This window comes from Scyliorhinus torazame, chromosome 12, assembly GCF_047496885.1.
Source record: "Scyliorhinus torazame isolate Kashiwa2021f chromosome 12, sScyTor2.1, whole genome shotgun sequence".
NCBI classification, from domain to species: Eukaryota; Metazoa; Chordata; class Chondrichthyes; order Carcharhiniformes; family Scyliorhinidae; genus Scyliorhinus; species Scyliorhinus torazame.
In genome coordinates this window covers 63,406,410-63,418,528 of record NC_092718.1, presented here as the reverse complement: position 1 = coordinate 63,418,528, position 12,119 = coordinate 63,406,410, and the positions used below count along the sequence as shown (strand labels likewise).

The 12,119-nt window shown below is 50.9% G+C and overlaps 1 protein-coding gene across 1 annotated transcript in view; it reads right to left on the bottom strand.

Annotated features, from left to right (window-relative positions):
• mthfs (5,10-methenyltetrahydrofolate synthetase (5-formyltetrahydrofolate cyclo-ligase)) overlaps positions 1–11,406 on the bottom strand; it is an 87,921-nt gene extending 76,515 nt beyond the window's left edge. Inside the window, exons 1-2 of the mRNA XM_072468790.1 lie at positions 11,159–11,406; positions 8,147–8,408 (exon numbers count right to left, since the gene is read on the bottom strand). Coding sequence (XP_072324891.1) covers positions 8,147–8,408; positions 11,159–11,311 — 415 coding nt within the window. The 5' untranslated portion in view covers positions 11,312–11,406. The remainder of the gene's footprint in view (positions 1–8,146; positions 8,409–11,158) is intronic.
• Between the last annotated feature and the right edge of the window lie 713 nt (positions 11,407–12,119).

Here is a 12,119-nt window from a genome sequence, read left to right as displayed (position 1 = left end):
AATCCCCACCGTCCCGATGGTGCTGCACCCCCCACCTCTTCCCCGGGTGCCCTCAGTGATCCTTGATGTGCTTTGCCCTCCTAGCTCTACCACTACGTCTAGGTGTGTCCCCTGGAGGCAGCAAGTTGCTTACCACGTCCAGTGGCCTTCGATGAACCTGGCGGGTGCCCTCTGGGGGCTCTGAGGCTGGAGGGTCCTGGCTCACGTGTCGGCGGTGCATGCACAGCCATGCCGCCCTGACCCGTGTGTTGATTGTGAGACCCGACCTCATCTGAGGGGTGGGTGGAACTCGGGGGAGCTGGTGACCACCGTCATCACTCCATGTAACGGGTCCAGGTTGGCACCAGGCGCCCCTCCTTCTGTTTGGTGCCCATGGGTCCTGGGGTTCACATTGGGACAGAGGGGCAGCTTGTCGAGCCCTAGCTTCCCCTGCATCATCTGGCTCTGCCAGCCCTGGTGGTTCTCCATGGTCTGCGCCATCGTGTCGACACCCTCAGAGATGCTCCTTAGTGATTGGACCATGCTCCGCAGTCTCGGCCACTCCCATCTGAGAGAGGGACCTGTCTCGCAGAACCTCATCAAGGTCAGCCTGGGACTGGGTGACATCCCCCAGCGAGGCAGACATTCTGCCGAGGCTCTCAGCCATGGCCGTCACCGATTGAGCCGCGCCTTGGACACCTTCACTAATGGTGCCGATGTCATGTACCGGGCTCTCCACTGCGGTCGCCACCCGAGCAGTGTTGGCCTCCATGCCACGCATTGCTGGTGACATCCCCTGCAGCATTAGCCCCTGGGGCTCCTTCAAGCGGCTCTGGATCTGCTGGAGTGTCACTGGCATCTCCCTCTGAATGTCTGGCCGCATCCTAACATCTCCATCAGCTCGGGGATGACCTCTTCCACAGGTTCAGCATCAGGCTGGGACCCAGCTGGGTCCTGGGATCCAGCAGACCTCTGACTGCTGTCTTGCCTGGGCATTCCTGCCTCCACCTGATGTACATCAGCAGCTGTGTGGTGCTCACCAGATCAGTGTCCCAGAAGACAGACCACTAACATGTCCCACCGTGCTACGTGTATCAGCGCTGGTGTAGGGTGGGCATGAAAGCTGTGATGAGGCTAGTATGGTGGCATCCTCGGAGCTCTCCGAGATGGTCTCATGGGAGACTGGAGAGGGTGCAGCCTGGGATGGCCGGTGCCATCAGCTGGAAGACCTGCGGGAGAATGGACATGTGGTCAATGGGAGGGATGGGTCAGTCAGTAAGGCAACTCAGATTTGACAGGTCCTCCAGTGGGGCCTGATGGTTCCTCACCTCTGCAGCTTCCGCCAGCCTCCGTGTTGTGACCACCCTGACCTGGCCACACACCCGGTCATCACCAGGACACGCTCCTCGAAGGTGGTGAGAATCCTGATGTCCGCCACATCACCGCCAGTCTGGGCCCTCTGCTGGCGATTGTGGGAGTGCTTTTCCTGAGGAGACACAGAGGGGGCATCGTTAGACACACGCATGGTTCACTGTGGTGGGAGGGGGTGGTTGAAGCGGGGGGAGGGCACTCCCATCTGGGCGGAAAGGTATCGGTGGGGGGGGGGGGGGGGGGGTTGGTGTCTACTCACTCGTGCAGTCCGGTGTAGGTCATTGACCGTCTTTCCGTACTGGAGGCCAGTACTCCTGGTCTCACTCCCCGAGTTCACTGCCGCCGCCATCTCATCCCTGGCAGCACTGACTGCCCTATGGCTGACACTCCTGGACCCTCGGGCAAACAGGACATCCCTCCAGGCCTCCACAGCGTCTACCAGCTTCCCCAAATCTTGGGGCTGGTCTCATCTGCGCCATTGTTACGGGTTGGCTGGGGTTGGCCGAGCAAGTGCAGTTTAAGTGTTGCTCAACCCCATTAGCAGGGGGGACGGCTGGCGAAGGTCATGCCAGTGAATCAGCTGTCGAGCCTTCATTTGCAGTCAGGCGCCCGTGAAGCCTCATTGAATAGACCGATTATCGTTGAATAGCATTGTCAGCCTCGGTGGGCCGAGCAGCGGGATGTTCCCAGCAATTCCCGCTCTCTACAATACTTCAAAATCTTTGCAGAGCACCGCGCCCTGAGAATTCTTTTTCGCAATGGGGATCTCAACTCAGAGATCGGGGCACCATATTGAAAGGGTGCCCTGATCTTTAAGTGAGCTTGTGGGTCCCCCACACCCCAACCCATGGGTAATGTCACCCACCCCTTCCCCGCAAACGTGGCATTACCCCCCCAAGAGAGGACACCCTGCTCTGGGGTCCCCCCTGTTCAGACGTCCCCCATGTCCCATTACAGGCCCATCGCCCGCCAGGACCCCCATGCGTCACCCCCCCAAACCTCCAGAGGCCCCTACTTAACTGTCTTGCACCCGCGCACCCTTCATATCCTCCTCCACCCTCCTTTCATAGACATGGCCCTCCTCGGCACCTGAACCTTGGCAGTGCCACCCAGCACCCGGTGAAGATCCTGGGAGGCCTGTGAAGATCCCGGGAGCCCGGTGGAGATCCCGGTAGGCCGGTGGAGATCCCGGGAGGCCGCTGAAGTCGGTTTGGATGAGATCCTGACTTCAACACCTCACGTGACTTGGGTGTTTCCCCAGAGGCAAGAAGGCTGCCAGGAAGCCCGCGAGAGGCCTCTCCCGGGACTCACCGGCCGCACCGCGCTCGACCGACAGTGCAACGTCGCCAGTGGATCGCGGCCAAAGATCATCAAAGGAATCATAAGCACTGAACTCTCTGTATTTTGCCATTTATCACTGAATCTTATCTTGGCTTAAAGTTAACTTTCTCTACTGTACAACTGTAATTTTGCGTGCTAAAGTTATGTGTGTGTGTGTTGTGAAACCTGGGACCTGTGTTTACCTGTTTAAATATTTTTTACTTCTTTACCTGGTTAGGCTGTTAGGTCAATAAAACCTGACCCTTTTGAGTTTAAACTCAAGAAATCCTGTTGGACTTATTTGCAATCAGCACATGAATGGTTAAGTACTGACACCGAATTGATACCATCATCCATATAAATTTAAAAACCATGTTATGATCATTCGAGGAGTGGGAAAGAAAGGACAAGTCTGACATCTGTCCTGTTCGTAACAATAGCACCTTCAACAGAATAACACATTTCAAGGAGCTCCGCACGCACCTGTAAACTTTATCAGAAGGTAGACAATAGGTAAACACTCATCCTCGGGCAGTGGAGAGCACCGGACCTGCGAGGGACACTCTTCTGGGAGAAGCAGATAGATAAAGGGTGCTCAAGGCTCAGGGCCCTCACTCACCTTCAGACAACAGAGAGCATCGGACCTGCGCCCACTGTTTAGTTGGTGCGCTGAGTTTGAAAAGTCCAAGAGTGATATCACAGGAAAGCCGTGGCACCTTCAACAGAATAACACATTTCAAGAGGGGGAAGGGGGGGAGAGGAGGCGGAGAAGGGAGGAGAGGGGACGAGGGACACCAAGTCTTCTTTGTTCGGCCCCACTCTTTCTCCATTTGGCGGTGTCCATTCTACTGAAACACTGCAGGGTGCATATTCAGGATACAAAATAAGTATCCGGTCAATCTCAGTCATCTCTCTCCGTCCCCAGACGCATTTCTGACCAGTTCTCTGTAACACTTTTTCATTGGTGATGTTGCTTCTCCATATGATTACCAGAATCTTACATTGGCAACATTGGTAAAAGATGTCCAACTTAAGATACACCTTTTCTGCTGTTCTATTCCGTGTCTCACTGTCACAGATTGCAGTTGGTATTACTATGGACATATAGAGTCACAGATTCCAGACCTTGGGCAGCCATTGGAAAACTGATGTGAGTTTTCCAAATTTTGTGTCGGCATAAATCTGTACATGGCTCTCCCTGGAGATGTTGCTTCCGAGTTAGGGCAGGTGGTCAGCGACCTCGATGTTCTGTTATCTGATAGCGATGGGAGGGCCTTGTTGCCTTCCAATCATTATTGCCTTGGTCTTCTCGCAGTTGATGCATAGACCAACCTCGGTGCCACTACCCTGAAAAACAGTGGTCAGGTTTTGGAGCACATGCAGATCCTCAGGCAACAAGATGATGTGGTTTGCAAAATCCAGATCCATTAACTGGTGGCTTTGTCACAGTATGCCAAAGTCTGCACCCACCATCGCCTTCCTTATGATGAAATCAATAACCAAAAGGAATTGGAATGGGGAAAGTAAACAGAATTGCAGTACCTCTGTGAAGATGTTGAAGGAATCCATGGTGCTTGTCCTGGTTTTGACGCAGCAGCTGGAGTCATGGTGTCAGGGTTTAAAGATGTTAACATACTGTGACGGGATGCAGTATTGTCTTGCAATACCAGATTGACTGTCGATGGCTGCTATTTCAAGCCTTCTTGAGATCAATGGATTTGTTTATTGTCCGGTGTACCGAGTTACAGTGAAAAGTATTGTTCTGCGTATAGCCCAAACAGATCATTCCATACATGAAAAACATAGGACATATGATAAATACCCAAAGTAAATACATAGACATAGACATCAGGTGAAGCATACGGAGTGTAGTGCTACTCAGTAGAGACGATGCGTGGAGAGATCAGTTCAGTCCATAAGAGGGTCATTCAGGAGTCTGGTAACCGTGGGAAAGGATCTGTTTTTGAATCTGTTAGTGCGTGTTCTCAGACTTTTATAACAAGTGGCTTCTGATACTCAGGTTTCTGAGTGTAATGATCTGCTCGCAGCATGATTTGCCACCCCAGAAACTTGTCGGTTCTTCATGAAGGTTCCTGTCTGCTTCTGCTTTCAATCTGTTGAGTAACACAAAGATGAAGAGCTTGCCAGGTGCTGGCAGCAGTGACATGCCCCTCCAGTTGTTGCAGTCACTGAGGTTCCCTGTCTTTGGCAGTTGCAGTGATTGTCAAGCTAGACCCAGAAATGAACCAATAAATTGGCACCATTTAGGCTCAGTCTAATATTCCATACATTTCCTATTTCAGCTGACACATTGAAGACTAGCATGTGGCTCCCCGACCTACAGAATTGTAAATTTCACCTTGCTTTATACTTAAAATTTTGAACTGCAGTTACTTCTTTTCTGCCTGTATTTTTAAGGATGAAGAATGCATACACTGAATCCATAAGACATAGGAGTAGAAGTAGGCTATTCGGCCCATTGACTGATCTGATGTGATGTGATAATCCTCAACTCCTCTTTCCTGCCTGATCTGTCTATCTGTCTTGAACATACATAATGACCCAACCTCTATGGTTCACTGCGGTAAAGAATTCCACAGATTCACTACCCTCTGAGAGAAAAAATTCCTCCTCATCTCTGTCTTAAATGGGCGACCCCTTACTCTTGAGATTATACCCTCTGGTCCTAAACTCTCCCACAAGGGGAAACAACATCTCAGCATCTACCCTGCTAAGCTCCCCGAGATTCCTATCTGTCTCAATAAGGTCATTCCTCATTCTTCCAAACTCCAATGAGCACCAGCTCATCCTACTCAACCTCTCCTCATAAGATCCCTCTGCAGGGCAGCACGGTGGCCTAGTGGTTAGCACAGCTGCCTCACGGCGCTGAGGTCCCAAGTTCGATCCCGGCTCTGGGTCACTGTCCGTGTGGAGTTTGCACATTCTCCCCGTGTCTGCGTGGGTTTCGCCCCCACAACCCAAAAATGTGCAGAGTAAGTGGATTGGCCAGACTAAATTGCGCCTTAATTGGAAAAAATAATTGGGTAATCTAAATTTTTTATTTTTTTTTTAAAGGGCAGCACGGTAGCATTGTGGATAGCACAATTGCTTCACAGCTCCAGGGTCCCAGGTTCGATTCCGGCTTGGGTCACTGTCTGTGCGGAGTCTGCACATCCTCCCCGTGTGTGCGTGGGTTTCCTCCGGGTGCTCCGGTTTCCTCCCACAGTCCAAAGATGTGCAGGTTAGGTGGATTGGCCATGATAAATTGCCCTTAGTGTCCAAAATTGCCCTTTGTGTTGGGTGGGATTACTGGGTTATGGCGATAGGGTGGAGGTGTTGACCTTGGGTAGGGTGCTCTTTCCAAGAGCCGGTGCAGACTCGATGGGCCAAATGGCCTCCTTCTGCACTGTAAATTCTATGATAATCTATGATAAATAAGATCCCTCCGTACATGGGATCAACCTTGTGACCCTTCTCTGGAATGCCTCCAATGTCAGTATATCTTTCCTTAGGTAAGGGGCCAAAACTGTTCACAGTATTCCAAGTGTGGTCTAACGAGTGCCTTGTATAGTTTAGGCAAGACTTTGCTATTTTTAGAGGCATATGAATGGCATAACGGTCAATAAACTCATGTCTCACTGGTGTTGTCTCAATGCCGGCAAACATGCAGTGTTCGGTTTTCTTACAGGTTCACTTACAGCCACTAAAGCAAATATCATAGAGTCAGAGCACTCATGTGGGAAGGGAAAAATGCACTATCAAAGCTCTTCCCCCTAATTAAACACAAAAAAAACATGAACAACCCCAGCTTGTAATCCCCGTGTGCCCTTCCCTCCCAGCGGAATCAGAATGCAAGATAACCGCCTATTGTAAATACAGTTAGAACTAATACACTTTAACATATCAATACTTACATTTATTAGGATCATGAGATAGCGCTAACGCTGAACACAAGCTTTCAGTCACCAATTTGGCAAGCCGACAAACAGCCAAACCCACATTAAGCTTGGTGAAAATATAACTGAACTGAGGAAATGTTCAACCTACTGCCTCAAAACACACTGTAGATTTCCAGCAGGTACACTTTCAAAATGGACTAAAGTTAAAATCCATAAATTAATTGCTTTCTTTCAGTTTCTTACATGGTAATTTTATAAACAACATTTTCCCACAGCTGATGAAGTAAGTGTGCCTGTCCTAAGAGGAAGTCACACACTTTTAGTCTATGTGTTTTAACAGCAGAACTCACTGCTATGGTCTGAGTTGGAAGGGCGCCATCTACCGGCTGTTTTGTGCCTGAAAGGTGCCATGGCCGGGAGATCCCTCTTCTGGGATCTACCCGGCTCGGCATAACTCCCGAGATCTAATGCGGTCTCGCGAGACGTTGCAATCTGAATCCCGTCCATTGTGGGTGGTACCAATATTTTGCAAATCTCTGTCTCACTCTAATATGCTTCCCGTGATCTATCCTAGGGGTGGGATCTAACCCCTTCACCTTGGAGACTTCGGGTGAGGGCCGTTCAATGTTGGTCTCTACAAACGAGGACCAGACGGAACGGTACTTGTGGGGGTCTCCCACGAGATTGCTGGCACCCAGGTGCTTGCCCTCTGGGCCGGAATGCACACTGACACTGCTGGTGCCTGACCGTGCCAAGGTGCCCAGGTGGCATTGTCAGTTGGCAGCAGCATTGTCATGGTGCCAGGCTGGCAGTACCAAGGTACCAGGCTGGCATTCTTCCTGCGCCAGGATTGGGCCAGGGATTGCCCTGCAAGGGTGTGATTGAGCCCAGGGACCCTCTTATAGGTGTGTTGGGGCTTTGGGGGGTTCATGGGTTGCATCAGGGGAGGGGGGGGGTTGAGAGATCAGGCCGCTGTTTAAAAATGGCAGCCTGATCTTCCCCTGCAAGGAGGAGTTCTGGCAATCAGAGTTCCTCGGTGCAGGAAACGGGACTAAGTGTGGCCTCATCGAGAGTTCCCGCTGAGGCCCCGAATATAACCAGAGTCCCGGTAGATAGCATGGTGTTTCTCAACGATGCGAGCGCCGGGAAACACCCAGCTAAACACACTCATTACAGGACAATGTTCCCATTTGGTTAGATCGCGCCCAAAGAGTTTTCAACCTGGTTGGAGGAGATCACAAAGTAATTTAAATGCAAGGATAAGAAATGAGCCAGTGTAAATCAGCAAAGCACATGGATGAGGAGTGAACTGGATTCAATACGAGCTAGGAAGCAGGCAGAAGAATTTTGGATCAGCGCGAGTTTGTGGAGGGTGAAAAGCAGTGAAATAGTCAAATTTGTCAGTAATGAAGACAGGGATGAGTGACAGGGAGAGGTGAGCTAATAAAGGGTAGACAGGGAAATGTTACAAAGGTGGGGGATGTGGTGTTGAAAACTTACCTCTAGCTCAAATAGGAGGCCCAAGACTGTGAACATTTCAAAATCCTAACACTATAAATTCAATATTCACAACCAACCTGTGGTTAAAGCCTCTTCCTGTGAACCATCTGCAGCAGGCTGGCGAATGTTCCAAGACGTTAGTGGAAGTTGCTGGATTGCTTCAGCTGAGCAGAGTTTGACCATATCCATGTGATTGCTTCGAGATTTGTAACGGGGAATGAAGCATTCTTTTCCACGCTGGAATACATCTTTAATGATGTATTCTGTCTGAATTTCATCAGCCATGCTCAAAAAGACAGCAATTCTTTGGCAATTCTGGTACTTGGGGTGAGCTATTAGCTGAAAGAGAATTACAGATGCAGTCAACAGCCCAGTCATAAGAAGTTATGAAGCCTGCTCTGACACTTAATGAGATCATAACTGGTCGGTGATCTAACTCCATGTACCCACCATTCCTCCATATCCCTGAATAGCTTTGATTAATAAAAAAATCTATCAATCTCAGAGTTAAAATAATGACAATTGACCTTAGTTACAGTTGAAGAATGAGAATTGCAAACTTTTGACTCCCTTCTGTGTATAGAAGTTTCTTAAGCTGGGTCTAATGTTTAGACCATGCCCCGAGTTCCAAACTCTGCATCAAGCAGGAATTGTTTCTCTTCACCTGCCCTATCTGTTCCCATTAGTATTTTAAAAACACCAATGAAATCACTTCCCAGCCTTCTAAATTCCAGAGAATATAACCCAGGTTTTCCCATTCTCTCTTCATAACCTTGAAATCCAGGTAAATCTATGTGATACTTCCTCCAAGGTCAACATATGCTTCCTTTGATGTGCTGTCTAAAACTCTACACAATGTGTTCTAACCAGCTGAAGGATGACTTCTACTCCTCTTATATTCTAATTCTTTGGGTATAAAACCCAGAATCCCATTTGCCTTTCTGATTATTTTCATTACCTGTTCATGACATTTTAACGATCTAAGTACAAAGCCACACATAGCCCCATTTTCTATACTGAGGAGCTATGCTCACTGGAACTCCTCAGTGTAGCAAGAAATCAGGACGCCATTTTTAAATGGCATCCCGAATTCTGAAGCTCCCAACGGGACCCCTGACACCCCCAAGCCCCAACGCACTACGGGATGGTCCCTGCCCTCCCCCCCCCCCCGCACCCCCCAACATCCACGCTGGGCAACCCATGCCCAATCGCCAGCACACACAAAATGCCAGTTTGGCACCTTAGCAGTGTCAACCTGCCACCCTGGAGGTCCCCCTGCCAGCTGGCAGTGCCACCTGGGCACCTTGGAAGTGCCAGACTGGCACCCAGGTGGCAGTACCAGGGTACCATCCTGCCCAAAGGACATGCACCTGGGGCCTTCCAATCCCCTGGGAGACCCCCACGAGTGCCATTCCGGTCTGGTCCCCGTTCATGGAGACCAGTAATGAACGGTGCTCGCACAAGGTCTCTGAGGCGAAGGGGGTGAATCCCAAAGCATCAGGTACCACAGAAATCTGCACATTAGAGTGAGGCTAAGGGCGTGATCCAACGGCCACGTTGCGCCCGAAAAGCAGCTCATCACGGCGCAGGATGGCCAATAAAAGCCGGGAGACCTCGCTCCCGGGGTCTACCCAGCTCGCAGTGCCTTGCGAGATCTAACGTGATCTTGCAAGACATTGCAATATAAGTCCCACCCATTGTGGACAGGATCACTTTTTAGCACATCTGCATTCGGCCCATCGAGTCTGCATCCACCCTCCGAACGAGCACCCTACACAGGCCCATTCCCTTGCCCTATCTCCATAACCCCACCTAACCTGCACATCCTTTTGGACTGTGGGAGGAAACAGGAGCACCCAGAGGAAACCCACACAGACACGGGGAGAACGTGCAAACTCCACACAGTCACCCGTCACCCAAGGTCGGAATTGAACCCAGGTCCCTGGAGCGGTGCTAACCACTGTGCCACCGTGCTGTCCTCACCTCACTGTGCCACAATATTAAAACCCTGGGATGGAAACTATCTGATCCTACGGATTTAAAGGCAATATTTTCTGCATTACTGTTGTTCTGCTCTATTAGTTTTGGTGAGCTCCTTTTCCCAATTCAATATTTGTTTCCTTGGGATGTCCAGCATGCTAACTTCTTCAGTAATGATAAATACTGAATCAAATTAACTATTCAATATGTCGACTGTTTCCTTATTTTCATCAACAATATCACCATTATCAATAGATAAAATAAGGTCCTACCTACACTGTCAGGTGGGCAAAAGACCCATACTGCAGGAGAGTTCACTCTAATCTCCCTGGCCAATGTTTATCGCTTAACCAACATTACTAAAATAGATCATCGGATTATTTAACTCAATGTTGTTTTGGGGAGCTTGCTATTTCCAAATTGACTGACACATTACCGACCGAACCACTCTGACTTCAAAAGTATCGCATTGGCCATAAAACAATTTGAGATGGCCTGAGGTATTGGAAGGCGCTGTCTAAATGCAGGGTTTTCCTTTTGTTTCCATTGGTAGACATGGGTTACATGGGAGTAAACCGGGAAATGCAAACAGTGATGCCGTTTGGGAAATTGCTCATCAACTGATGATTGAGTAAACTAAATTTCCCAATGGGTCTGAGGGGAGGGGCTTGAGGGGGTGGGGTCTGTGAGGGGAGGGGCCTGTGAGGGGCATGTCTGAGGGGAGGGCGCTGTGAAGGAGGGCTCAGGGAGGGGGAGAGGCTAGCGTGGGGGCGGGTCCTGAGGGGTGGAGCATGAGAGGGGCGTGCCTGAGAGCGGAGGGCCGTGAGGGGGAAGGGCTAGTGAGGGGCGAGGCCTGTGAGGAGTGGGCCTGAGGGGAGGGCCCTGTGAGGGGGAGGGGCCTGTGAGGGGGAGGGGCTATGCAAGAGCTTGTTAATGAGGGGGCGGGATCTGTAAGGGGAGGGGCCTCAGAGGGGCGGGGACAGAGATGCGGGGCCGAAGAGAGGCGGTGTCTGTCGGCCGAAGCCTATTTGATGGCTTGCGTTGACAAGGCCGCTTTGGTGGAAGGTGCTGGAAATCCTGGCGATCGGCCATGCTCTGCTGTTACTCACCCGCCGGCTCACAACCTCTGTCTGTCTCCGTTTCTCGGCGTCACTCAGAGCCGCCACCCGCCGCTTCATTTCCAGGCGAAGCGCTTTCTTGGCGGATCTCAGCGCGGCCATGTTCTCCGGACTGGGTGTGAGCGGCGCATCCCCGGCTTCCATCAGCAGTGGCAACGCGCGGAATGTCCCCAACGCATTTTGACCCCTGGACCTGGCCCCCTCCCTTTTGATCTGGCCCCGCCTGTGAGGCCGCCCCTTTCTCTTGGCCCCGCCCTTCCCTCTAACCACGCCCATGACTCCGTGACCCCACCCCCTTTGTCCTGCCCCGTCCATGACTCCGTGACCCCGCCCCCTTTGTCCTGCCCCGCCCATGACTCCGTGGCCCCGCCCCCTTTGCCCTGCCCCGCCCCCTTTGTACTAGCCCCGCCCCTTATCTGAACCGCGCCCATGACCCGTCCAGCAATATATTCACCAGAAGCTGACACTCTAATCTTCACCCTGAATTCATGCACTAATCAAAGTACCCATGATGTGGAGATGCCGACGTTGGACTGGGGCGAGTACAGTAAGAAGTCTTACAACACCAGGTTAAAGTCCAACAGGTTTGTTTCAAACACTAGCTTTCGGAGCGCTGGTCCTGAGGAGCGTTCACCTGAGGAAGGGGCAGCGCTCCGAAAGCTCGTGTTTGAAACAAACCTGTTGGACTTTAACCTGGTGTTGTAAGACTTCTTACTGTAATCAAAGTACAGCACAGGAACAGGCCCTTAGGCCCTCCAAGCCTGCACTGACCATGCTGCCTGTCTAACATGAAGCCGCCTACATTTCCAAAATCTATCCCCCTCTATTCCCAATCTATTCATGTATTTGTCAAGACACCCCTTGAACATCACTGTCGTACCTGCTTCCACCACCTCCGGCAGCGAGTTCCAGGCACCCACAACCCTCTTTTAAAAAAAAATCCCTCGTTATA